Raw genomic sequence first — 26,690 nt, forward strand, 5'->3', positions numbered from 1 at the left:
TAATACTGAAGAGGCCCGGAGCGGACTGGCGGGCACTTTATGGAGTATGATTGGTAACATATGTCGTTTCCGGTCTCTTTGCTTCACCGCAGAGTATTTTCGCCCACCCACTCACCAAGCAGTCTACGCTATCTTGACTCGGAGTTCTTTCCCAATATCGGTATTGTGGTCGTGATTGATATTACACGTACTCAAGTCGCTTCCTGCTCTTAGGAGCGCTTTGCAGTGCAGTAGCTCATTCGAATCTTTTACGCTGCTTGACGGCGCTCAATCCCAAGCCATGTCGCTCACAAATTGTCGCTTCTATGAGGAGAAGTATCCGGAGATCGAGAGTTTTGTGATGGTGAATGTGAAACAGGTATGGCCTAAGATTACAGGACTCAGGATTTCCCGGCTGAGCATTTTAGATAGCGGAGATGGGCGCATATGTCAAGCTTCTCGAATACGATAACATCGACGGCATGATTCTTCTTTCGGAATTGTCGAGAAGACGTATTCGAAGTATTCAGAAATTGATCCGAATTGGACGCAATGAAGTGGTTGTGGTATTGAGAGTGGACAAGGAAAAAGGTGGGCTGCTGCTGAATAGGTCGATGTGATCATCGGTTGTTGACTTTATGTGGCCAGGCTATATCGACCTGTCAAAACGAAGAGTCTCTGCCGAAGATATCATAAGGTGCGAGGAACGGTACAATAAATCGAAATCAGTGCATAGCATTATGAGACATGTTGCTGAGAAGACCAATACACCAATCGAATCCTTGTACCAAGCCATTGCCTGGCCACTCAACAAGAAATATGGCCACGCCAATGATGCATTCAAACTGAGCATTACAAATCCTTCCGTTTGGGACGAAGTCGAGTTTCCTAACGACGTTGTACGAGACGAACTGAAGAGCTACATCTCCAAGAAATTGACACCACATCCGACCAAAGTCCGCGCCGATGTGGAGGTGACATGCTTCAAATATGATGGCATTGATGCGGTAAAAGACGCGCTGAGAACAGCAGAAGCCAAGAACACCGTAGATACCCAGGTTAAAGTCAAGCTTGTGTCGCCACCACACTACGTCTTGACAAGTCAATGTTTAGACAAGGGCCATGGCATAACGTTACTGGAGGAAGCAATTAAGACTATCAACAGCAACATCCATGGGGCTGGAGGGGCGTGTGTGGTCAAGATGGCTCCTAAGGCAGTGACTGAGCATGATGATGCAGAGCTACAGGCGCTTATGGAGAAGAGAGAACGGGAGAACGCCGAAGTGAGTGGTGATGAGGATTTGAGCGAAAGTGACGAAGGACCTGAGATTGCTTGAGATATCAAATGAGATGGACAGCCTCCTCTCTCTCTCTTCTGCAGCATGGTATCGCATGGGATATGAAGGCGTGGAAAGCATACCTGGAGCCTCGAAGGCTGTCCTGCCCTTTATTGAAAGCAGCTTGACGTGACCAGCGATCAGGTCGACCCTACGACGAAGCGAAAATTGCGTCTGGGACCATTCGCGTGGGACACCTGATGGGACGCTGGAGGAGTCTGAAATCTCCATAGCCAACACCTGTAAAATGTTATCAGGACATAATTTTACAGGAGGAGCCCAGTAGATGTAGAACCTGCAATCCACGAGAACGCTTCCAACGTCTCCAATAATGCTAGTTCATACCACCTTTCTTCTCCGTTCTTAGATGCCATCCAACTCCACGGGGGCATCGATGATTGGATCGCGAAATTGTAGTTGCTGTCAGAGAAGAACCACAGATCTATTTTGGTTTAAACCAAAGCATATGATTGGTGTGGCGTAGGAGTGAACCGTTCCTGCATCTCTGATCGACCAAGAACCAATCAGGGTGCCTTCTGATTTCGTAGCTTGCTCAACCAAAACTCAATGGCAACCTTCACCCACACCTTTGAGCCTCGTCGTCTCTAGAGAGAGCAAAGTTTCCGCTATCGTCACCAAAATGAACGCGCACAGCATATGACAAGCTAATACTGTATGGACAGTCTGTGCCTGCAGGTCGAGATGTGCTGTGATCGAACCATCTGTTTGTACAGCAGTTTCTGCGCTTACTTATTTAGCGGATATCTACTAAGGAATTACTGATCAGAGAAGCGGTGGTGTTCTGATTATCTGGCCATGCTCTCAGGTGCGGGCCATGGCATCATGTATCACCGGTAGAGGTACCATATCTGCATGGATCATAAGATAGGGTTGGATTATGGACCCGCTGGTGCGCCAAAAGCACACACCAAGACATTGACTTGATGTATTTCTTTGGCATGAGGCAAATCGCACGTCAGATCTAAGGAAAAGTTTCTTTCTATTGCCTAGCAAGCTGATTTGCCTCTTAGAGTCTTTGCTATCGTCTTGCTCCACAGAAAAAAAACTCGACGTGCACGGTTCCACACTGCAAGAATGCTATTGTTGTGCTCCACCCATACCTCCCGGCCGCACAGCTTTGGCAGCAAGAATAGATGGCCCGATAGCACGACCTTGATCTTCCCATTATGATACACTCAGCATGCTGGGCATAGCGTTATATCATATCCTGGAACCATTTGCTTACTCGTCATGCTTACTCGCAAAGAAAATTCACTTCTACAACCTGCTTTGTTTTGCGCTTTCAATCTTGTTTACCGGATCCGGCAGTTACTTAACCATCCAAGACAAGTTGTATCATGATCATCTCATTCGTTGAGGTCCTGAGTGCTTTAACTTGAAGATCTAATACAGTTCGAGGTATTATAACCATCTACACACCGTGTTCCTGAGAACTTCTCCTCTGCAGTTTCAGGTCCGTGGATATGGCTTGGTACCTTTGTTGACAAGAAGGGTCGATTAGAGGCAACTCCTATGGTCTGACAAGCACAGACAATAGTACACAAAGAATTTACGCAAGCAATATATCCTAGATTATATTATTGTTGAGGGCTCAGACTGGTCGTAAAGTCTTTCACCGAGGAGGGAACGATATGGCCAAATCACAAGAAGGCAACCAAAACTCAAGAGGAGCGCCTAGCAGGGCAGGCAGTGTTGTGTGCGAGGACCAACGAAGTTCGATGAATCACCGCGTCAAATTCTCGGTCGGAGGCAGTGATAAAGCACAGACGCCTCAAGATCCCCCCAAAAAGCCTTTGCCGCAAATGTGTGTGCCATCTACCTCCCAGCCTTCGAAGTCATATTTTTCAAACTCGATAGACGCCAAGTCTGCCGATGTCGCGAAGACTCCGCTGCTCGCTTCCAGTTCAGACCATTATGGAAAGGTCACTGAAGTTTCACAGCTCTCTGCTAATGAGAGAACCATGCAGCCTGGCAACAAGCTTGGCAGTGCCTCAGCGCCCGTTTCCAGACGTGATTCGCATGAAGATGCCACAGTTACGCTATTGCCAACGAAGGGGACTCATGGCTATCCTGTTCGTGTCGATGAAATACCGCTGGCGGACATGGGGAAGTCAATCGACAGGCGCCCTTATTCTCTATATGATGATTCAACAGACGAGGACGAAGAAGGACCTTCCAAAACTGCTGACAGGAAGAAAACTGTTGTACCGGCCGAAGATAACCACACTGACAACACAAACTGTTTAAGGACAAATGCCGAAGCCCATCGTTTGGTAAGGGCTATGACAAACCGACTAGAGCTCGAGAGGGTATGGGCAAATGACCCCGATCGTGAAGAACTTCGGTCTGGTCACACCACTCCAGCACATGAGCGACATCAACAAGACTACATTCCCAGACCGACCGAGTTCAAGCCCAGTATCCTGTCTATGCTCCTGAAAGTCCACGATCAGCACAGTGCAGGTATAATGATCAACCGCCACTCCGCGAGTGGTCCTTTTCATACTGAACATCATGATGCTAGACCTTGGCGAAGGCGTTCTGGTGCAAAACTGCTCTCATCGTCTCCTTCCACCGCTGCTACACCTGGAGCATCCCCACCCTCGTCTGAAATAAGTACACCTCAGACCTCAGGCAAAAGTACTCCCCGCAGACTGAAATGGTACGATAAACCTTCGGGGTCTGCTTCAACCACTTCTCTGTCAGGTTTGCTAGACGCCTCAATGGTGGCGGGAGCTCCCGCTACCTCGAAAGCAGCCCCAGCGGCACACCAACGCACGGCTTCTCGTCCCCACCTAACCAGGCCTCGGTCTACTGGCATGTTGTCCTCAGCCATGCATAAGCTGACCCCGAAACACGAAAATCCAAACGAAATCCTAATCACGGTTCATATAGCTGAAGTGCTTGCACGCCAGCGGTATCTACTTACATTGTGTCGTGCGCTGATGTTGTATGGAGCTCCAACGCATAGGTTGGAGGAATACATGCGAATGTCTGCACGTGTCCTCCAGATCGAAGGACAATTCCTCTACCTTCCAGGATGCATGATCGTCTCTTTCGACGACAGCGATCTGCATACGACCGAAGTCAAGCTCGTCAAGGTGGATCCTGGGGTCGACCTTGGAAAGTTCCGAGACACCTTTGACATATATAAAGAGGTCGTGCACGATCAGACAGGAGTCGAAGAAGCCATGCAGCGTCTTGATGAAGTCAACAAGCGCCCAGAGAAGTTCAATGTGTGGATTAAGATTTTGATGTATGGACTGGCTTCTGCATTTGTGGGACCTTTCGCGTTCGGTGCACGCCCGATCGACATGCCCATCGCCTTCCTGTTGGGTTGTGTCCTGGGTCTGCTCCAACTGTGGGTAGCGACCAGATCTGAGCTATATTCAAACGTTTTCGAGATCACAGCATCCATCGTCACCTCGTTCGCTGCCCGCGGTATGGGAAGCATTCGTTATAAAGATGGGACATTTGTTTTCTGTTTCTCTGCCCTAGCGCAGAGCAGTATCGCACTTATCTTACCTGGATACATCATCCTTTGTGGTAGTCTCGAACTCCAATCTCGCCACCTCGTCGCAGGATCTGTGCGAATGGTCTACGCCATCATTTATGCCCTTATGCTCGGGTTCGGAATCACCATCGGCACTGCGGTTTATGGCTTAATGGATAAGAACGCAACGTCTGTTGTCGCTTGCCCAGCGCCCAAAAGCTTGGACTGGTGGACCAACAACGTCTACCTGAGTCATTTCCCCTGGGTTCCGCTCTTCACAATGTGCTTGATAGTCATCAGCCAGGCGAAATGGAAGCAAGCACCCATGATGCTTTTCATTGCGTTCGCCGGTTATCAAGTGAATTTTTGGAGTGCAAAGCGATTCGCGAACAATGTCCAGATAGCGAACGCCTTGGGCGCCTTCGCAATTGGTGTTATGGGGAACCTATACTCCCGCATGCGTCACGGCCTTGCAGCAGCAGTGCTACTACCAGCTATATTTGTGCAAGTCCCATCCGGCCTGGCAGCCAGCGGGTCACTAGTAAGTGGTTTGACCTCTGCGGATCAGATCACGGGCAACGCCACAGGCATCTCAGTCATCAATAATGGGACGCAGGGATTTGCGGATGCACAGAAAAACGCGACCACGGCTGAGACTAGTGGAGTGTATTCTGGAACGGTGTTTAACGTGGGTTATGGCATGGTGCAAGTTGCTATTGGGATTAGCGTTGGCTTGTTTCTCAGCGCCTTGGTTGTGTATCCTTTTGGCAAGAAGAGGAGTGGGTTGTTCAGTTTCTGAGAAGAGAGGGAAACAACTAAACCTATATTTTGCAAGTGCACCGATGCTTTGAAATAATATGTGTGCTTCATGTGCTATCTAGCGATGGCGTTGGAGGACATCTACTTTGCATTAAGCTACGCAGCAACAGACCTTGAGTAATTCGGGAAATGCTGCTGGGGAGCCATAGGATAGACTCCTATTGAGAGCTGATTCGAGTGATCTTCATAGCTTAAGGAACAGTGGACAAGGTATTGGTTAAGGTTATTATTGATGCTCAAATACAGAGGTCACTACGCAGTGTTTTGTTAGACTTGGAGACACGCACCCCTGAACCATTAACTATATATTGCCAAGGCTGTATGCAAAATGTTTAGCACAGGGAGCTCGGGCCCAAAATTCGAGCTACATATCTACGACGTCGTCTGATAAAGTGCCGAAATTCGATTGAGGACCGTCTAGCGAAACCCATTTATGCTTTTGCTCATCGCTCTGACTACCTCGCAAACCCCCCTTGTTACGTATTAATTGCATACCTTGGCACTATTGGGCCTCTCCTCTAGAAGATCTCGCACAATGGCCAAAGAAAAAGACCCCACCCTGTCCAAAGAAGAGCGCAAAGCTCTTAAGCGAGCCGAAAAAGAGAAGACAAAGCGCAGCGACTCCAACGGCGTGCACAAACCTAAGGATAGCAAGAAGGAGAAGAAAAAGGAACGGGCTGCTCTTGCGGAGAAAGTGACCAATGCGGTGGAGAGTGGCAAGGCAGTGATAGTGGCAGAGGATGAAGCACAGGTGGCTGTCAAGAGTGGTGTGGAGGAGGATGAAAGTAAGGAGAAGAAGGGGATATCAACGAGGCCGGTGGGGGCGTTGGTGCCGTTTGCGAATCCGCTGGCAGACGAGAAGGTTGCGAAGAAGGTTTTTCGGGGGGTCAAGAAAGGTGTGTGTGTCCGTCGCCCCTGCGTATCCTTCTGAGCGATGTGTTTTGACTCTCTTTTTTCTTCCTTGCCAGCTGCCGCTTCCAAGTCTCTCAAACGTGGCGTCAAGGAGGTCGTCAAAGCGCTCCGAAAGTCCCCGACCGTCCCTTCTTCTCCTCCACCGGGCGTGGTCGTGCTGGCGGCCGATATATCGCCAATGGATGTCATTTCACACATTCCCGTCCTCTGCGAGGACCATAGCATTCCTTACATCTACGTGACCTCAAGGGCGGAGCTGGGAATGGCCGGTCAAACAAAACGGCCGACGAGCGTGGTTATGGTGACGGGGAGTGTGGGGGGAAAGGTGAAGAAGGAGGGTGAGAAGGAAAAGGAAGGGGAGGGAGAGTGGAAGGAGACCTTTGCTGGATTGGTGAAGGTGGTTGAGAGGGAGGGGCGGCATGTCAAGATATGAGGTCAGTTGCTCAGGAAAGAGAGTGACAGACATGTCCATTTCCATAGCATGGCGTTCGAGGAGCTGGGTAAATATGGATTCAACCGGCTACGGAGGCTCACCGACATGGCAATTTGTATCACTGCTTACAGTCGCCACCTAAGCAGGGCTCTTTTCCGCCATAGCAAACGAGGCCATATGTTCCGGCATGAAAAGAAGATGTTAAGATCAATGGCACAGACAGGAGCCGAATCTACCACACCCAACCCACGGAGCACACCAGCTCTCGCATACCCACGCGCTATTACGTCCCAAATTCGGTGACATTGCCATTGCAATTGCATCGAAGGCAGAGCCAGCATTCGGGACCAGAGTTTCAGAATGGTACAGAGCGGGCTGCAGGATCTGAACAAATCTCCCGAGACCGAGAAAGACAAAAGTCATCCCATCTCGCATCCCAACACCAACACATCCTCGTAGCCATCTGAAGCCCAATTACCCTTCATCAAGCAAGCAAGCCCCCAAAAAGAGAAGAAGAAATGAAAGCAAGAAAGCAAGAAGCAAAGAAGCAAAAAAGCAAAAAGCAAAAAAAAAGAAAAAACACTCCGAAACCCAGACTCGAACCCGATACTCTCTACCATCAGATACAAATGTTTAAACCAGAGAACCAAAAACCCTGCTCCCAAGCCTGTAATCCGGGGTGTCCCCGGATAGTCGGCAAGGGTTACATTGGAAAACTCTCCCTTACGACGCAACATGAACAATGTACCGTTGCGCCATACGGACGTTTTTTTGTCTCGGGTAGCTTTCTGCGGGAGGATAATTTATATACCAAATTAAGAGGGGATCATTAAACGCTTGGCTTTTTCTGGCATGGATTATGTGTATGCAGTAATGGGGCAATTCTATTAGGGGTAGCTTGGATAGAAAGGTATGATTGAGTGATACATTCGGTATATTCTGGCGTGTATAGCCGATATGGAGACTCTAGTGGGGATTTTGATCTAGGAGGAAGGTTTTGAATGATAAGTATTGTTATATTTTTTCTTCTGATCCTACAGGTAATATGTGCAATCTGCAAACCCGCAATTCCCCCCTTCCACCAGTCAGTTAATCAACTGGCCTTTCCCCCCCCAATCAGCCTTTCATGTTGATTTCGGTCTCTGCTCCATGCTCCTCGGCCGCCATCCTCCCGGGTTTTGAGTTGTAGTATTCGTTCCTGTCCCCACGCAATCAGCTTCCCACACACACCAGAGCCATGTTGAAGGGAGCATTAAATACTTCTGGATCGCCCAGTCCATCACCGCGTACCCGATCACCATCGGTGCCAGCCAGAACAGAATTTGGTCTTTGGTCCTCCTGGTTGTGTTGAAGATGGCGGCGTGGAAGGCTCCGCCGAGGGGTCGTTGCCGGTTGGGCGAGAGGGTGTACGACGTCACGCCTTTTTGGGGTTGGGAGCCTGGAAGCGCGCGGTGGGTTAGTGATTGGTTTGAAGCGATTGAGGTGCGAAATGATGTAGGAGGGACAAGCTCGATAGTGCTATGAGTTGATGCTCCGGTCGAGGATGTCGCAATTTGGTGAGAGGTTGCATACCGAGGTTGCCCCATGGGCCGAGGAATCTGGTAGTACACCAGTCAGTGACAGGAATATTCCCCATTGCTCAATGATTATCGCAGAGGCCTTGTCCATCTGATCTACACCTTGGGGGGTGTGGGAGGGTGTGTTGGAAGCTTGAGATTCGAGGGGGTTGGACTCACTTTCCATGCTTTGGATCTAAGCCGCCTTCTCGGAGCACTCTGGAGGCTTGTATTCGTACTTGCGGTGAGACACGCATATTGACAGGAATTAGGGAGTTTATTGGAAGCGAGATCGTACGATGGCTCAAGATTGTTCCATGACTTCGTCAAACGGCTACAAGTTTGAGGTCAAGCTTTGAAGGTGATGCCAAGAAATAACTGTAGAGCTTAGAGCCATTAATATGCGCTTACTCCGTAGATGAAGCGTAATCGTAAACCTATTTAGAGTGCATAAAATAATATAGCTAACTAAGTCATCCAGAGCCCAATTGAATCCCGTCATTTCAGATGCTCTTTGTCGAAAAAATCACCATTGGACAAGGGGAGGCGACTTTTTCTCTCACCTAAATATCATTATATCCTCTTCTCTGGCCATCTAAAACGGAACGGCTCCCATTCTACTTGACTGGTCATTCATTCATACGATACTTCCGCGAGAAAGGTTTTCATCCCGATATTTGGTGGGAGAAGAAGATGGTGGTGATGGAAGTGTGAGGTTTTGTCTATGGGACTAAATTAATAAAATCGCATCATGGTAAAAACTCATTGGAGATGTGTCCGAGAGTGCAAGATATACGAAAGTAAAAGAAATGAGAGTGGAAGAACGACGAGGACAATTAACACAAAGAAGGAGAAGAAGAGCGGTGAACAACTCGTCTAACTACTAGATTCCACATAAAGGACCCGGATATGTACTATATTCATTTCCTGCGAGATGGCCCCTCGCGAAAAGAGATTGGCTATGTTATATTGTACCGAACATATAAAAAAACATGTTACATAGTACACGATCGCGACCAGTATCTTTCTTGCCATTCGACTCAACAAATAACTTTCCTCTGCTTCTGGACGCTTGCTGTCATAGGTGAGCTGTCATTGCCGGGTAGAGGAGGAGCTTACAGTGGATTTGTATGACCACTTCTAGTTTAGCTCGGAAGACGAACCTAGGCTATGTCGAGATTGGGGCCCAATCGTCGTCATCGAAGCGGAGCGGCCCCCTTAAAGGGATGGTGACAATGGGACGCGTCCATGAAGCGCTCTTGGCCCGTTTCTGGAAGTGCGGCGGAGGGCTTGAAAGCCGGAGACGCAGAGGGCATTCTGAGCTGAGCTCCTAGTCAGTGCTGTCAGTTGCTTGCATGGCGTGTGCCTGTCAATGTCAAGAACGGATAGTAAGTAGATAGTCGTCTGCCGCCTTACAGGCACCTAGATCATCGACCAACCAACTTACATATCATGTTTTGCTCTGTTTCTTGCTCTCCTCTTCGTTTCTTGTCTGCCAGGCATGCAATGCCGGACAAGTCTATAAATTGACGTAGGAGGGCATGGTGATACTAAACGGCTTGAGTCGGCATTTCTGCTTATGTGATTCGAATATGACGATGAAAGAGTGAGCGTTGAGGCGCTGCACCAGTGGTGCTTCTAGATCAGATCGAGCGGCTGGCGCAACTAGCTCTGCACCGGACATGACCACCGTCGAGCTTTCGAGAGCTGCTTTTGAACGATCTCGTTGCCCACGAACAGGATCGCGTTGTGGTGAGTCTATGAGCGCATCTCCCTCATACTATGCTTTGAGCTACGTGGGTGCTTGCTCCTCGCTGACATACTTTCTTTGTAAGCGCTGATTGCGAGCACTCTCCGCTGAATGGCACTGAGCCGTATATTGTCAGGGATTGCCAATCTGGTCCCGTGGAGGGCTTCTGGTCAGCGCTCTAAAACCGGTCAAGTGAAGCAACCCGCAGTGGAAGATGTGCCGATCCTAGTAGCAGCATAGGATGCGGTCTCGAGCTAGGTGTGTATCGAGCTGCCAGTGGTAGTTGCAGTGGGACTTTCGGTAGATAGCCGTGGTTGAACGACATGATTTGCATCGATTGAGAGGTTGAAAATCTTCTGTTCCATGTCATTAGAAACCGGCGGTGTTTCAGTGCCCGATTTAGGAGAAGACGGCAAGGGCCAATCAGGCTGTATGGAAGGAGGATCTTCTGGTTGGTCAGTAGGTCCATTATTTGTGAATGCCACTGGCGCAGTAGGGAGTTGCGGACTGGACACTGGATTACTGCCAGCATTGGGTAGTGCTTCGGATCCTTGCGCTGTTTGCCATGAGTCAAATCCAGACATCATTTGCGCTTCTGCCTCTGCCGCCTCTCGCAGCTGTTGGAAAACGGATGATTGTGCTCGCAAACTCTCATAATTGTCTGCTGCTTGGGTCGGTTCTGGAGTAGTTTCCGGTGTGATGTCTGCAGAAAGGCTGCGAATGTCGTTGAGTTGTCCGCCAGCAATCGATCCAATGGGTGTAACAAATGGTGAAACAGTATACTCACGGAATCCAGCAGGTGTTATGGCGGGGCTCAGTGGAGTTGGCGCCCACAAACGCTGAGACTGCGATCTTTTTATGTCTGATCCTGCGCGTGGTGATTGGTTTGCCATGTCCAAAGGCGTTTGGGCCCAATTCTGCTGCAGCTGACTGTAGCTTTGCGACGCAGCACGTCCTGGGCCTTTATCACTTGCGCTCGACGTAATTCTGGCCACCTGTCCCCGTTGGTTCAGGAACAGATCATGCTCGGGGGCCATTGGAGAAGGTTTGCTCGCAGGGTTGATTGGAGTAGAATCTAATTCCTGCACGTTTGCTACGGATGGGATGTCGCTTGTGCTGACGGACCTGTGGGCGCGATTGGATAAGGAAGCAGCCCTTCCACCTATGCTAGTGGGCGAAAGGAACTTGTTTTCAATTGGAGAACCACCAAAGCTATGGGGAGAGGAATCGATCTCGAGTGGCATCTTCTCTCTGCTTGGCATCTTCTTGACGAGGAAGATTTTTACTAGAGTATTGGGGAACAGCCCTTTCTGCTGGGTGCGCTGATTTATACCTTCCCATAGCTCGGATTCTACATACTGCGTGATCCAGATCTCGTCCCCAGAGGTAAAACTCATTTCGTTAGGCAAGGACGCTTCAAACGAGCAGACAGCAGAAGCTTTTGCAAGGTAAGGCAACGAGTGGGACTGAAGATTTGTGCTTGGCAGGGAACCATAAGGTACATTGCCTTGCCGCGCGTCTGAGGTATTAGAACCGATGAAGGTGGATGACGAGTTAAGGGAGTCTGGATAATTGCTGTAGGGCCCTGAGGACGCCCCGAAGCCTTTATTGCTGAATTCCTGCTCCATGATCCAGGTGTTGGCCCACGCCCGAGACTGGTCGATAGCCCGCTGTGTGAAAAGCATGAGCAACATCTGGCCTTGTCCTTGGGCACCTTCCAGATTCAACGTTCTTGCTTGCTTTCTAAGAGAGATCCTCTTGATGTATTGTAGCAAGCCTTTCCTCGGCACCTCGTCCATGGATTTCGCCCGATACTGCAGGGCAGCGCTTCCAGGCCATCGTCTAGCTAGTTTCCAGAACACTATCGCGTCGGTGTCGAGATCGAATGAGAAAGCGATGGGAAAGGCGAGGGAGTGATCTCTGGCAAGGAGATCGAGCACATTTTCCTGCGAGCTCGGTAAGCAGACGTAAACTGGTTGATCCGGTTTGAGGAGCATGTGCCTCCAGTCTCGGAAGGCTTGGGAGAAGGCAAATTCAGTCCACTTCTGGGAAAACTGACGGCCATGGTCTTGTACTGGATTGTATGGATCCGGCGTGCTCAAAGACCTTATGCCGTCGCGAGTGTGCTGGGAGAGACGGAGGAAAACCCAGCTATGCTCTGATACGTAGTTTCGCTTGAAGGAAAAGCCGTCTCTCTCGTGAATTGTGCTTTTCGATGGCGGGACCACCAGCTTGATCTCGACTACATATGGTCGATAGGTAGCATCATCATTTGTTAGAGGGAGTTGCTCCCTGGAAAGCTTCGGCCATGGACACTGCGGAAGCTCGTTTCTCTGCCTACCGCTTTGTCTGCCCCCGAGCCGCGATGGCTGCGACTGAGACGTCGGCAGCCGCCTCGGCTTCTCAAGTAGAAGCCATTCTGATCCTGCAGGTCCAAAGGGTTCTGCTGGAACGAGTGCCGGTGTACACTGGTACTGGTGCTCGCGGCGCGACCAAAGGTTGCGGTGCTGGCGATGCTGGCGGTTCGGCTGACCGAGCAGCCTTCCCACGACTCTCAGCAGCCTCCGAGATACTATCACTGGCGATCAAGCCCGATCCAAATAGGTACTCGATCTGCTGGCGAATTACATCGCGGTTGACCGTAACCATCTCTCGGCTGATGCCAGCGACCTGGAGATCCCTGCCAATTGAAGCCCACAGATGATCTTCACCCGTATCCGCATTTGTAAGGGCGGAAACAATGGTTCCCTCTTTCTTAGCAGCGACAGCCTGGATCACCAGCCTCTGCAGATTCAAGAGGAGTTTCGCGGTGGATGACCTGGGCATTCTGTCAGCCACTGCTTCTTGTCACGACACATCCAAACTCAGAGGGAGGCGGTAGCAGCATTACATACCCTGACAAGGACTGATTGAGATTGCTCAGCGCTATCAGCTTGACTGTCAGATCTTGCTTGATCTGCAATTGATCCTGGGCCTGCCAACGCAATCTCTCCCAGGTCAATTGGCGCGGCATATCCATGGCCGAGTACTGGCTGATGACACCTTCGAGCCTGTCTAGCGTCGACTGGCAGCTGGCGGCCACCTCCAGCATGGTCGCCCGCTGCGAAGGGAGGATCCTGCGGTCATCTTCCTTGAGGCGGTCGGCAACCTCCTCGAGATTGATGTGGAGGATCTTGATCTGCTCCGAGACCTCATTGAAGCTGCTGGGAGCATCCTGGTACGACCGATACACCCTGAAGGCGAGTTGGCCCAGGGTTATGAAGTCGCTCACGCTGAAACCAAATGGGGCAGCCATCGCAAGGGCCGCTCACCACCCGCTCAAAGGGATAAAACCGTTGCTGGTACTGTGGTAAATGTCGCTAACAGGACCTAAACCTGGCGAGTCAGCATACTTGGCGAGCCACTTTGTTAGGGTTCCTCATCTCTTCTCTTAGTACTCGGTGCCGCCGAAAAGTGCGTCCTAGCGCCAAATTGAAGCTGTATATCTTTCCTAATCGGGTATAAGTTATAGAGCTAATGGTGGAGAGTGCAGGGATCCATCAGCCAATCAATTGCAGCTATCCTTGAAAATCTTCTGTTCCATGTCATTAGAAACCGGCGGTGTTTCAGTGCCCGATTTAGGAGAAGACGGCAAGGGCCAATCAGGCTGTATGGAAGGAGGATCTTCTGGTTGGTCAGTAGGTCCATTATTTGTGAATGCCACTGGCGCAGTAGGGAGTTGCGGACTGGACACTGGATTACTGCCAGCATTGGGTAGTGCTTCGGATCCTTGCGCTGTTTGCCATGAGTCAAATCCAGACATCATTTGCGCTTCTGCCTCTGCCGCCTCTCGCAGCTGTTGGAAAACGGATGATTGTGCTCGCAAACTCTCATAATTGTCTGCTGCTTGGGTCGGTTCTGGAGTAGTTTCCGGTGTGATGTCTGCAGAAAGGCTGCGAATGTCGTTGAGTTGTCCGCCAGCAATCGATCCAATGGGTGTAACAAATGGTGAAACAGTATACTCACGGAATCCAGCAGGTGTTATGGCGGGGCTCAGTGGAGTTGGCGCCCACAAACGCTGAGACTGCGATCTTTTTATGTCTGATCCTGCGCGTGGTGATTGGTTTGCCATGTCCAAAGGCGTTTGGGCCCAATTCTGCTGCAGCTGACTGTAGCTTTGCGACGCAGCACGTCCTGGGCCTTTATCACTTGCGCTCGACGTAATTCTGGCCACCTGTCCCCGTTGGTTCAGGAACAGATCATGCTCGGGGGCCATTGGAGAAGGTTTGCTCGCAGGGTTGATTGGAGTAGAATCTAATTCCTGCACGTTTGCTACGGATGGGATGTCGCTTGTGCTGACGGACCTGTGGGCGCGATTGGATAAGGAAGCAGCCCTTCCACCTATGCTAGTGGGCGAAAGGAACTTGTTTTCAATTGGAGAACCACCAAAGCTATGGGGAGAGGAATCGATCTCGAGTGGCATCTTCTCTCTGCTTGGCATCTTCTTGACGAGGAAGATTTTTACTAGAGTATTGGGGAACAGCCCTTTCTGCTGGGTGCGCTGATTTATACCTTCCCATAGCTCGGATTCTACATACTGCGTGATCCAGATCTCGTCCCCAGAGGTAAAACTCATTTCGTTAGGCAAGGACGCTTCAAACGAGCAGACAGCAGAAGCTTTTGCAAGGTAAGGCAACGAGTGGGACTGAAGATTTGTGCTTGGCAGGGAACCATAAGGTACATTGCCTTGCCGCGCGTCTGAGGTATTAGAACCGATGAAGGTGGATGACGAGTTAAGGGAGTCTGGATAATTGCTGTAGGGCCCTGAGGACGCCCCGAAGCCTTTATTGCTGAATTCCTGCTCCATGATCCAGGTGTTGGCCCACGCCCGAGACTGGTCGATAGCCCGCTGTGTGAAAAGCATGAGCAACATCTGGCCTTGTCCTTGGGCACCTTCCAGATTCAACGTTCTTGCTTGCTTTCTAAGAGAGATCCTCTTGATGTATTGTAGCAAGCCTTTCCTCGGCACCTCGTCCATGGATTTCGCCCGATACTGCAGGGCAGCGCTTCCAGGCCATCGTCTAGCTAGTTTCCAGAACACTATCGCGTCGGTGTCGAGATCGAATGAGAAAGCGATGGGAAAGGCGAGGGATTAGGAAGGGACGCACTTTTCGGCGGCACCGAGTAGTAAAGGGAAGGGACCACCAAGCTCGATCAGATGAAGTTACCCTGCATTACTAACTACTTACCAGGAGAAGGGGTAATAAAAAATGTGGGCTAAGTGCCGTTAGTGGAAATGGCAACTATTCTGTCAAATAAGGACCATATTAGTATGATCAGAGAGGCATATTTTGACTATAATAGAATCATATTTTTGACAAATGACGTTGTTAAATGATGAAATCTCATTGGATTATAAATACCTTAGCTACATATCCTGGTACATTCTAAGCAATCTTACGGTTAGGCTAACTCTAAGCGCACTTTAGCGGCTCTCTTATCATTTTTCAAAGTGGGCTTCTTTCTACTAAGTACTATGGGAAGAGGCATAATGTTTGTCAATACAGTGCTAGTAATGACTAGTTCTGATATAAGTCCATAGATAGCTAATTGGTTGTCGAAAAGCTTATAAGATCAAGCATGTTGGAAATAGACAGGGCAGAAGCAGTATGTTGCCACGGCGTGGCCAGAGAGATTGTAGATTCTATCTAGAATGGGGGCAGATACTTATGTAGCCGTGGCCCAATGGGTAGAGCCCTTAGAGGGCCCCACTTGCAGGGGGGTCGAATGGGTCCCGAATGCACTTCTCAACAAAGCAGCCATATAAAAGACCATCAACTCTGATTAATCCTTCTTTAGATTAGTACTGCTTAGCCTCGGTTGTTTGATAATCGTTTTAGTCCAAAGATACTAGTGCGGAGGTGACAAACATTATGCCTCCTACCGTAGTAGTAGGTGAGAATAAGAATGATATTACGGAGTAAAGCCGCGGAATTTCGCTAAGCTGTACTCCAAAATTGAAAAACTCGCTCAATCTTAAAGTTGTTAATTTAATGATTTCTCGTTTAGAAAGGCCTTCATAAGGACTATTTACACATATAAAGTAATCTTTATAGCATAAAAGTTAGGAGAGATATTCAAGATTCTTTACTATAACACTAGAATTCTGTTTCTCATAATCATTTTCAAACCTGAGTTCTACATTAGAAATTTGATTACATATTAAGCTGGGTGAAGTCACAAAAGACTTGTGGATTCTGTTAATATAAAAGCGTTGCTTAACGGGACGCGCTGTGCAGCCATAGTCACTCACGTTAAGCAGGGGTTTAGGCAGCAGCTCACCCCAAGGCGCACAATCACCCAGACCAGGTTTTGGTCGGGTGGGGGTAAGGCGGCGCTCAGTCCATGCCCGATCGGGAATGAAGTTGGGGAAGCATTTTTGTGATCTTGGCCTCATTGGGCGAAGCCCTTGAAAATGCAGTTGAAGCTTTAGAAGCTGCGTCAACAACAACCACCAATAACCCATCTACTTCTACGTCCAGCTGTCTCAAATCATGGCGGCTCCACTGAATGCTATCTCGAGGTGGGCAGTCCCTGTCGGTATAGTCTTCGCGCTCGGTCAGGCTGCTATGTACGATGTCCGAGGTGGCACTCGAGCGGTCATCTTCGATCGACTGTCCGGTGTCCAGGAAGCCGTTGTCAATGAAGGCACACATTTCCTCATCCCGTGGTTGCAGAAGAGTATCATATACGATGTCAGGACAAAGCCTCGAAACATCAGCACGACGACTGGAAGCAAGGACTTGCAGATGGTCAGCTTGACTCTAAGGGTGCTTCATCGACCCGAAGTACAGAAATTACCAAAGATCTATCAGGTACGGTGTCTTAGATCTTGTATGAAAGAGAATTTGTATGCTGACCCTTTTCTAGTCACTTGGTCAAGATTACGATGAAAGAGTCCTTCCCTCCATCGGCAATGAAGTCCTGAAAGCAATCGTCGCACAGTTCGACGCCGCAGAGCTCATCACTCAACGAGAGGCTGTGTCGCAACGAATCCGGACCGATCTTATGCGTCGGGCGTCGGAATTTAATATCGCTCTCGAAGACGTCTCCATTACCCATATGACCTTTGGTCGCGAATTCACTCGTGCCGTCGAGCAGAAGCAGATCGCTCAACAAGATGCTGAAAGAGCAAGGTTCATCGTCGAGAAGGCTGAACAGGAAAGGCAGGCCAATGTTATCAGGGCCGAGGGAGAAGCAGAGTCAGCGGATATCATCAGTAAGGCTGTGGCGAAAGCAGGAGATGGCTTGATCCGAATCAGAAGAATCGAAGCTAGTAGGGACATTGCGCAGACGCTTGCAGGGAATCCAAACGTTACCTATCTACCTAACGGAGAAGGGGGAGAAGGTGGTGGAAAGAGCACAGGCTTGCTGCTTGGTCTGAGAAGTTGATTGAGTCACCATACAAGGAAAAAATGGCTTTTAAGACACACATGGCACGGAGTAGGGTTCTCAACGCTCTCGTGTACTTACCAGCGGTTCTACATGAATCATAACATTCTCCTTTCTACAGTATCTTTTGTTGTGCTCGATAAAAGGATTATTCGAACGTTTCGAGAAACTTCTCATAGACGATTGAGACTCTTCAATTAGCACCTCCCCTTGCGCATACCACCGGATTGGATCCAAGCTTCTGTGGCCAGTCTATCCGCTACTTTTCCATCCGGACTTTCCTTTGATTGATTCAGCTAGAAGACAGTCATCTCTGCGATCACCTTGCGCGAAGACTGGGCAGGATCGCGAATCTCATGTTCCTGTCTGATTGCTGCTTTCTCAGGACGCTGGTGCAACGCCACACTAACAGGGGACAGTATCCAATATGTTCTGTATCCATGAACGCCAGACCTTCCTAATCATACAACAAGTACTAAGGGAGCTCAAGTGCTCACCAGGCTCTACTTGAGCTCTTACACCACTTTATTGCCAAGGTACGTTCTCTTGACCCTCCGGTTCCTGTTCGATTCCCTTGCCGTATGTTCTGTTCTTCTTATGTCTTTTTGGCAACAAAGGTGGATCTGGCTAAAGCCGCTCGCTGATATTCCAAATCTGTTCTAACCCATTCTGAGGCGCATCCTTTCCAGACACTCCCCCAAGACATAAAGTTCCACAAGATTTAGCATGGAGGGCGTCCACGCCGTTGAGCTCTCCCTCACCGCCGGTATGACAAAGCTTCATTCCGCTGACCAAAAAAACTCTAGCCAGCCCTCCCTCTCCCTCTTCACCCCACTCCACTCTCCTTCATCAATGAGTTATCCCCCCCCCTTCAGATCCTCCTCCGACAACCACCACAACCCACACCATCAACCCTCCCCCCTTAATCCATTGCCTCTTCCACAACCCAAACTCTCCACGCCGCTACTGCAGTTGTCTGCAGCCATACCCTCACACAGTACAGGGACAGCGATGAATTCGCAAGCTATGTGACTGGATTGTGTGGCGAGCAATAAGCCACCAGGAGAAACCCGGGAGGAGCATTCAAGTGTTGGATATTGGATGTCATTTTTGAGGACAACGAGGGAGGGGCTAGTCAAGGAGTAGGAGTGAGACGTCAAGAATATAGAGAGCATCAGATGAAGTGGAGGAGAGAATGAGAATAAGAGATACGGGAGACATATATTATATAGTAGATGGAGAGAAAGGAGATGAGGGCTTGTACGAAGCGATTGCAAGATGCTTGCGCTTTTTCTGATATAGCCGGCGAGATTGCAGGTTTGTGAACTCTATCGGTTGTTTGCATTGATGCTTTGTACCGGGATCGGGATAAAGGAGGAGGAGAAACGGGTATTTGAGCAGTCTACAGGTCGAGGCCGATATGCTGTCGCGGGATGTGCAACATATGTTTTTTCCTAAGTAGAAGGTGGAAAATGCCGTGTGCCAAAATTGCAGTGATGTGCAACTCGATCAGTGCACGATAGTTCTCCCGGTTTTCGGGTAGGGTGGGATGGGGTTTACGTTCCATAGTCTTCAAGCGGGTTCGCCAAGGAGGCAGAGGTTCGACAATAAGGGACTGGGAAGCATGGAGGTGAATGTGTGATACGACGAGAGAGAGCGGCGCGAGCGCGACTTGTACGTTCGTTGCCACCAGAAGAACTCTGACGCGACAGGCATTCCTGCCGAGTTCTTGAAGCGCCAACCAACGGGGATGAGGTTGAGAATCTGGGGCTTCTTCCGCCATTTTTGCACCTTGGTGAAGAATCGGAACTTGGATCGAAGGCGGAAGAGACCCTTTGATACCAACCCCTTGTCGAGAGGCACAACACAACCCGACCTTTGGAGCGGGAGATGCTACTCACCACTCTTCTCACCGCCAGATGTAAGCCTGAAGGTGAAGGCTTTGCAGCTCGTACTCTGCAGGCTTATTGTGCATTTCCCCCTGGTGATGGTATCAATATATCAGGTTAGTGGGCTGCACCATACAATGGATGGAGATGGAACGTTAGAATGAAAGTGGTTTTCTATGCAGTCACTGCTCTATCCAACGCTTTCGTTCGCTTCTACAGCACTGTCGAGTTGTGATGCAGGCCTCTTCAACGTCTTTGAGACATCCGGTAACTTCTTCACCGGTTCTGCTGGAGGTACCAATTTTGCATCCTGAAACGTCCATCCCTGAAGCCTCATATGCTTCCATTTCTCCCCAACCTTGAATCGTACCAGTTCTCCCGTGGCTATGGCGTCTTCTTTTGAATCGTGGCCTAAAGCACCTCCTGTCTGAATACTACGCTCCAGATACTTACTCGTTAGCATCTTCAAGCCGTAGCGGATGGGTAGGCCTCGTGGATGTGGAAAGAGGAGGACGGTATCGACGATGGTTGGATGAATCATGCGACATGTGTTAAGGTCATTGTCAATTGCATGACCAATTAAAGGCGTTTCGGGAGTCAATAGATCAAAGAGCAACTTGCGAGCTGCCATGGGTGTTTCAACAATACGAAGTGGCTCTCCTGCCAACTCGCCATCTTCCGAGCTTGAATCATCCTGCTCTGGTTTCTCGGCCCCGTATGGCAAAGCTTTCGAGAAGTGCTCCTGGGAGACGCCTGAGAATCTAGTATTGTAGTCAATCACTTCTCCAATGGGTCGAACGAGCATGTCCAGTAATTGTTGATTTTGTGGCCAGGAGACGGCGGTAAGTCGAATCAATTCCATACCAAGTGTAGTATATCCCATCTCGCAGTCAAAGGTGACTGGTCCTCGTGGATGATCCAAGTCCTTCGGCCATGGTGTCTGTTCGAATTGCAGAGCAGATGCCATTCTCTTGACGTCCGAAGTCTTGAAAACGTGGTCACCTGCCTGTGTGCAGCCCTTGCTGCCAATTGCGCCACGGCAGCACAGGTAGTATGATTCCTGTTCACCAACACCCGCTGATGATCTAGGTGGTCTGAATGGTTTTGACCAGTGGTACGTGCAGCCGTTCTCTGTAGAAGTCAAGCGGCCAAAGGTTCTTGATGTATCGTCAGAGTTTCTGCCAGGGAAGACCTGAAATCTGGTGCCACATCGATCACAGCGTTCGAACCCACCTGCCGCAATAACGCCGTCCTCTGCTGTCTTTATTTCTGCAGCTGTTGGAGCAGTAGTCACATAACCGTGAGCCTCGAGTCCTTTGAGGGGTGTGATTATATGGGCTAGGACTGCGATTTCTTGCTGTGCCGTCAAGCCTGTCTCGATGGTCCTCTCTTTGGACGCTGTAGGCTTCTTTGGCGGCAGGTACTTCTTCTCAAATTCTGCCAAAACAGATGATTTCCATTGTTCGAGATTCATCTTCTTGAGTCGCTGAATTCGATGACCAACCACGTTCTTGTAGATCTGAGGGTTCTCTCTGCCCATCTTCTCCTCTTCGTCCAATGCCAGAGTGATAATTTCATTGTCGGAGAGCACTAACTCTCTTCTCGTTCCTTGGTCCCTTAATGCTTCGTCGTTGAGTCTGGTAACTTGCTCATGAATCTTCTTCAAAATAGCTAAGCGGACCGGATGTGGTGCAGGATTGGGATTTAGAAGCCGTGGAGTCAGGCTCTCCTTGGGAAGGGTTGCCAACCTCGCAGCAATTTCCGTGCCATTTCTAGTTGACGGGGTCTTTTGTTCTTGGGCATCACCCAGCTTTCTGCTAGGGTGGCTTAAAGGTGGAGAGACCGTTCTGTCAACCGAGGCCGGAGGACTACGGACCCTTGATGATTTCTGATCTGCCTGTTCGCGAGTCGCAAGCTTGATCTCTGGTTCCGAGTTTCGAGCAGAGGCAGAAGTCTTCAGGGCGGTCGATTGTGTTATGGGTGCCAATTTTGTCTTATCTCTATCACCATCTGTTCCCTGACGAATCGGGGAGAGACGTCGCTTTTTGTGAGGCGGTTCGTCAGGCTCCCTGGCAGATGTAAGATCATGGGGAGCGGGCGTGACTGAAGCATCATCTTCTGCATTTCCCTTGAATCCGGCATGAGAGAAGATGCAACTCAGTAAAGCGCAATTTGTGCCCTGAGGACATCTGACTTCCTTGAAGAGTCCGCTTGATTTGAACATGATTGCATTCCGCCCTACTAATCCTGGCTGCCGATGTCGAAGAAGCCTCGACTCCTTTGAGACATTGTCCTTGTGCAACAACAGAGTTTGTGGTGTGTTACTCGGACAAATGCGTTAGCCCGCGGAACATGATGGTATGAACAGTTGCAAGAGAGTGATGCTGTGCAATATTTTTGTAGCTAGTAGCGATGAAATACGAGTAGCCAGATGCAAATTTAGCAGTCGGCGGCGCTATGTTGCTGTGGTCTTTGTTACAGGTGTTTTTACACAAGCAGCCTCACATCTTGTCAAGCATTAGTTGGGCAAGCTTGACCACAAGTCTACAAAGTCATGGTGAAGGCCATGAAGCAACACAGGTACACTTGGAATTCTGAATCTAGCCTTGCACCTTGTACCTTATCTTATGTGTCACGATGATAGATAATTGTAGTGTCCAGATCTTTAGTGGTGTGATTCATTTGTGCCTGCAAGTTCTATTGGCTCTTTTCCTGCGTAACATTATTTCAAGCACCATTGCTGCTCCAATTGAGCCTCCCAATGTTGATGGTAACAGGTGTTTAGCTGCAATGGAGAATGGACTGAAAGACCGTTATCTGGCTTCTTACATGACATACTTACCAATTAATCTCATCAATCTTTTCCACGGAAGAAAAAATGATCACGATAAATACTAGTAGTCACCCACTCACTCATTCCTCAGACATAGTCCAGTATTTATGTGATCATGCAAGGTTGATGACAGAAAAGAAACTAAACCTCTCACAGCACAATACATGCCAACGTTGTGTTGGTAGAAGTCAAGGTTGCAACTTAAGACCAAAGACGGCCATTAGTCGGAGTTCGGAAAACAAACTCTCCGGGATCCTTGTTGGCGCACCAGCTGACGCACCTTGAACCATGACCATTTGGGTTCATGACTCCGCCGCCAGTATTCTTCCCTTCAGCCTTGCCAGCATCAGCCGTCAGGCGGTATTCTACAACATGGAAGAAGAAACTCGAAGAAACTTCAGCGACGCGTCTCGCAAAGCGGATCATCTCTGTGTCCTGGTTCATGGGTATGTGGCTTGTACCGTCGCAAGACCGTCGCAATGGACGATTCAGTCTAACAGGAAACGCATAGTCTTTGGGGAAATCCTTCACATTTAAATTATGTTGCATCGGCGCTTCGTGAGAAATACGGCGAAGATCAGCTGGTTGTTCTCGCTGTCAAACGCAATGCTGGTAGCTATACCTACGACGGTATTGAGACGGGTGGTGAGCGTGTCGCGAAGGAGATTGAGGAGGCTCTCGATGAGCTTGCTCGGGAGGGATACAACATGAAGAAGTTGAGCATGGTTGGATACTCCTTAGGGGGTCTGGTCGCTCGTTATGCCCTTGGACTGCTGCACTCTCGAGGCTGGTTCAAGAAAATTAGACCTGTCAACTTCACAACATTTGCCTCACCACACCTTGGTGTCCGAACGCCTCTTAGAGGCTACGCCAACCACATTTGGAATGTTCTCGGAGCACGAACATTGTGCATGTCTGGGCGCCAGCTATTCATGATCGATAAGTTCCGAGATACTGGACGGCCATTGTTGAGCGTTCTGGCGGATCCTGATAGCATCTTTATACACGCTCTGAAGAAGTTCGAGAACCGATCACTGTATGCGAATATAGTCAACGATAGATCCGCCGTCTTCTACACTACCGCTATCTCGCGTACTGATCCCTTTACGCAGATGGAAAGTTTAGATCTGAATTTCGTCAAAGGTTATGAGACGGCGGTGCTCGATCCCGATACACCTTTTAGACTGCGGAAAGATCAGCATTTACCGACATTCTATACTCGTCTTGCAGGTGGCAGCCAAACCTTTCTGAAGAATTTACCGGTCTATGTTGCACTCGCGGTTATTTTCCCAATTGCTTTCGTTGTTTTCATGGTCAATTCAAGTATTCAGAGTGTCCGAAGCCGTCGTCGCATCCGTCTCCATGAGGATGAACACAAGATACACGGCTTTGCTAGGTACCGCGTGCCTTTTATTATTCAGGACGTGCAGCAAGCCGTTGAAGATGCATATGAGAACGTCAACGCAGCACAAAGCCAAGAATACTTGCCTGATGGGTCGGAGGAAATGGCAGCAGCAATGGAAAGTCCGCAAGAATCGACGGAGTCTTTGCCCTCATCTCTCGCTGATCACTCAGGCACATCAATGACCTCGGAAAAGTCTGAGAATGCCACTTTGAACGATGGTGGAAAGGACCTTCCACAGAGATCGCCCGAATTTCCCACTCTCGCGTTGACACCGGCACAATTCGCCATGATTAAGTCTCTGGACGACTGTGGCTTTCAGAAATTCCCTGTACTCATATCGAAATCTAATCACAGTCATGCAGCGATCATTGTTCGAATAATCAAGTCAAGCTTCGACGAAGGCAAGATTGTAATCCGTCATTGGTTGAACGAAAACTTCAAGATTTGATTGGGGGTACGAATCCCACTGGTTACAACTGTAAGTATCGTCGTGTATTCTTGCAAGCGAAGGTGTTGTTAGGTCAAGGATGCTTCCATCTTTGTGTAATTCGAATTTGGTATTAGACTTGCTGACTGCTTTCGACTAGAATTTGTTGTCTTGTGTCCTTAGATATGGGCGCGCTTGTTTTGGCATTGCTGTACGGATATTGGTCGTAGAACAATGTGTTTTGCAGGTCTCTCTGTTCCTTGCTATGGCGCTGGCTTATCGTGTTCTATTCTCAGTTCCTTCTGGTCTCATTTCTCGGCTTCTACCGTTGGTTTTATAACGTCTACATTGCATGGAGTCATAGGGTGTTGTTGCCTTGTTCATGTATGGTGGATATAGCGCATCTTCGAAAGCCCTCTTCATCTTGTGGGTGCAAGGACATCTACGATATCATAGCGAAGGCAATATTAACATGAGCCTCGGGTTGGGCCTGTCAGCATGCATTATGAGGCACTGCGCTTGTTTGCAGAAACTGCACATGTATAATAGACTAAACGTAATATCTCTCACAGCGTAATCCGAGACCCGTGAGTGCATGGCTTTATCGGAGGCCCATAATAAGCAAACTCCGTGGACTTGCTATGTCCCTTTCATCCTTTGCTGACTGTAAAGACGGGCGGGTGGAAGATTAGGGAGATTTCACATGTATTTTACAGGAATGAATTACTTAATACTTATGCCCGCGGCCTGCATGATCTGCTCACTGGTCTCTGTGGACCACCCCTGCCTAGAATGAATGTCGGCCAGGTTGCATCATCTTTCGTTCACATAGTACTTCAAATCAAGCACTTTTTCAATGAAGGGTATCTATTGGAGAGCAGAAAGATCAGCGCCGTCCACAATACCCACAGATCGGCCCACAAAGACCCGCCTTACCCGAAGCAATAGGTTCTTGCAGGGGCGCGATGACCAATCAGGTATTGAAAATATGGATCGCCTTGCATGCTTCGCCTTGCTAAGTTGTGGCTCCTCAACTGCCCTCGGTTGCAAGGCGACGTCACTTCATAACGCGCCCAAAGAGGAGACATGGTAGGGAAAGCGATGCAAATCACTCTACTACGCAGACGAGGCCTACCGGATTTCTACTTCCGAAGGTTTAATAGGATTGCAAACGAATTTTGCTGAGCGAAATCGCATTGCTGGCCAAAGGCGCCATCATACTAGCGCGTGGGACCCATCATCATTGCCGTGCAGCTTCCTCCTGTTTTTCCTGGCTAACTAGTCTGTTTCTTTTCGCTTCAGCTGCGTCTGTAGGAGTCTGGACTATGATCAATCGACCGTCAAAGACCCGGTTGCCGGCTTGTCTCTCCACAAATTCAAAGATGCCTTTGCCTTTGACACAGACGGTGTCCTCATCTAAGTGGAGAGGTCATCTCTAAAGCCATCGAGGCCATGAAGTTGAAATCGAAGCTGTTTTCGTGTTCGCTTATATTCGAGATTGGGCGGAAGATCAAACAGATCATCCTTGATCTCTGCATGAGCAAGCATGGGCGCCTGGGGACCAGATCAGAAACCTTGGATGAAGGAGCGCCGGTCTTCTTTTCTCATAATGGCGTGATATGGGCTACCTCTTATGACTTTGTCCGCATCGGCATGGAGGCACTTTGCGCCTCGTTGGAAGTCATGTTCAGAGTCATGACTGGCGAGGAGCTCAGGACCATTGCATTCGGTAAGCCGTAGCTGGGGTCTTTCCAGTTTGTAAGTCGGTTGTTGCAGCAATGGCGCGAGGACACCCATGGAATCAACTCTCCATCCGATACAGTATATTTCGTAGGCGACACTCCAGAATCTGATATTCGCGGGACCAACGACTTTGACGGGTCAGTCGTGGCGGCAGTAACTGGTATTCCATACTCGTCCGGATCGAAGTTATCAAGGAAGGAGCGAAACCTAAGGTCATGCCCAAGATTACAGTCGATAGTGTCTCGACGCTGTCAACATGGCATGCAACGCGAGTCCGCCAAGTCTTTGATAGCTGCGGATGTGCTGGCGCCGCTGACAGAAGGGATCATTCCAGAGGAAGCTGCTGCTGTCGACTAGTTGCTACGGAGTCGTACATCAAAAGTCATCAATACACGCTAAAACTGGAGCGCCGCTAGCACACTCTAGCTGAACTTAGCACAGCGTACTTCGTGCCTGATAGAGATGGAACTCCTGCTGTCACCTCCTAGTAGTCCTCATAACATCCAGAGGTCTCTAGGCCCTCTGGGTCTTCTTTTAGGCTGCTGGGCCTGACTCGCAAACCTTCGTCAGTTAAGCTTCAGGCATCCGGGCCCATTAGCCGCTCCGATATCGTAAATAGAGACTAGGATGACAGTACTACAAAATAGCTCTAGTTAGCGTAT

At 49.3% G+C, this 26,690-nt stretch overlaps 10 protein-coding genes across 10 annotated transcripts; 6 read left to right on the forward strand and 4 right to left on the reverse strand.

The window, feature by feature from the left end:
* Positions 1-280: 280 nt before the first annotated feature.
* On the forward strand, positions 281-1,316 carry EPUS_02586 (Eukaryotic translation initiation factor 2; the record flags this gene model as incomplete). The annotated part of the gene is made up of 3 exons (XM_007787510.1): positions 281-358; positions 408-570; positions 628-1,316. The coding sequence occupies 3 exons, from the start codon at positions 281-283 to the stop codon at positions 1,314-1,316; spliced, it is 930 nt and encodes a 309-aa protein (XP_007785700.1).
* Positions 1,317-2,968: 1,652 nt separating this feature from the next.
* Positions 2,969-5,629, forward strand: EPUS_02587 (uncharacterized protein; the record flags this gene model as incomplete). Its single annotated transcript, XM_007787511.1, has 1 exon — positions 2,969-5,629. One exon carries the CDS (start codon positions 2,969-2,971, stop codon positions 5,627-5,629), a length of 2,661 nt encoding a protein of 886 aa, XP_007785701.1.
* Positions 5,630-6,184: 555 nt separating this feature from the next.
* Positions 6,185-6,994, forward strand: EPUS_02588 (uncharacterized protein; the record flags this gene model as incomplete). Its single annotated transcript, XM_007787512.1, has 2 exons — positions 6,185-6,545; positions 6,618-6,994. The coding sequence occupies 2 exons, from the start codon at positions 6,185-6,187 to the stop codon at positions 6,992-6,994; spliced, it is 738 nt and encodes a 245-aa protein (XP_007785702.1).
* Positions 6,995-8,110: 1,116 nt separating this feature from the next.
* EPUS_02589 (uncharacterized protein) lies at positions 8,111-8,580 on the reverse strand (the record flags this gene model as incomplete). Its single annotated transcript, XM_007787513.1, has 2 exons — positions 8,111-8,192; positions 8,255-8,580. The coding sequence occupies 2 exons, from the start codon at positions 8,578-8,580 to the stop codon at positions 8,111-8,113; spliced, it is 408 nt and encodes a 135-aa protein (XP_007785703.1).
* A 1,974-nt stretch (positions 8,581-10,554) lies between these two features.
* EPUS_02590 (uncharacterized protein) lies at positions 10,555-13,595 on the reverse strand (the record flags this gene model as incomplete). Its single annotated transcript, XM_007787514.1, has 4 exons — positions 10,555-12,592; positions 12,642-12,699; positions 12,754-13,118; positions 13,195-13,595. The coding sequence occupies 4 exons, from the start codon at positions 13,593-13,595 to the stop codon at positions 10,555-10,557; spliced, it is 2,862 nt and encodes a 953-aa protein (XP_007785704.1).
* Positions 13,596-13,847: 252 nt separating this feature from the next.
* Positions 13,848-15,317, reverse strand: EPUS_02591 (uncharacterized protein; the record flags this gene model as incomplete). Its single annotated transcript, XM_007787515.1, has 1 exon — positions 13,848-15,317. One exon carries the CDS (start codon positions 15,315-15,317, stop codon positions 13,848-13,850), a length of 1,470 nt encoding a protein of 489 aa, XP_007785705.1.
* A 1,516-nt stretch (positions 15,318-16,833) lies between these two features.
* On the forward strand, positions 16,834-17,731 carry EPUS_02592 (Prohibitin-1; the record flags this gene model as incomplete). Its single annotated transcript, XM_007787516.1, has 2 exons — positions 16,834-17,154; positions 17,210-17,731. The coding sequence occupies 2 exons, from the start codon at positions 16,834-16,836 to the stop codon at positions 17,729-17,731; spliced, it is 843 nt and encodes a 280-aa protein (XP_007785706.1).
* A 2,079-nt stretch (positions 17,732-19,810) lies between these two features.
* Positions 19,811-21,844, reverse strand: EPUS_02593 (uncharacterized protein; the record flags this gene model as incomplete). The annotated part of the gene is made up of 1 exon (XM_007787517.1): positions 19,811-21,844. One exon carries the CDS (start codon positions 21,842-21,844, stop codon positions 19,811-19,813), a length of 2,034 nt encoding a protein of 677 aa, XP_007785707.1.
* An 897-nt stretch (positions 21,845-22,741) lies between these two features.
* On the forward strand, positions 22,742-24,306 carry EPUS_02594 (uncharacterized protein; the record flags this gene model as incomplete). Its single annotated transcript, XM_007787518.1, has 2 exons — positions 22,742-22,899; positions 22,965-24,306. The coding sequence occupies 2 exons, from the start codon at positions 22,742-22,744 to the stop codon at positions 24,304-24,306; spliced, it is 1,500 nt and encodes a 499-aa protein (XP_007785708.1).
* Positions 24,307-25,737: 1,431 nt separating this feature from the next.
* EPUS_02595 (uncharacterized protein) lies at positions 25,738-26,385 on the forward strand (the record flags this gene model as incomplete). Its single annotated transcript, XM_007787519.1, has 2 exons — positions 25,738-26,014; positions 26,108-26,385. 2 exons carry the CDS (start codon positions 25,738-25,740, stop codon positions 26,383-26,385), a joined length of 555 nt encoding a protein of 184 aa, XP_007785709.1.
* Between the last annotated feature and the right edge of the window lie 305 nt (positions 26,386-26,690).

Source organism: Endocarpon pusillum (assembly GCF_000464535.1).
Source record: "Endocarpon pusillum Z07020 unplaced genomic scaffold C682903, whole genome shotgun sequence".
Lineage (NCBI taxonomy): Eukaryota > Fungi > Ascomycota > Eurotiomycetes > Verrucariales > Verrucariaceae > Endocarpon > Endocarpon pusillum.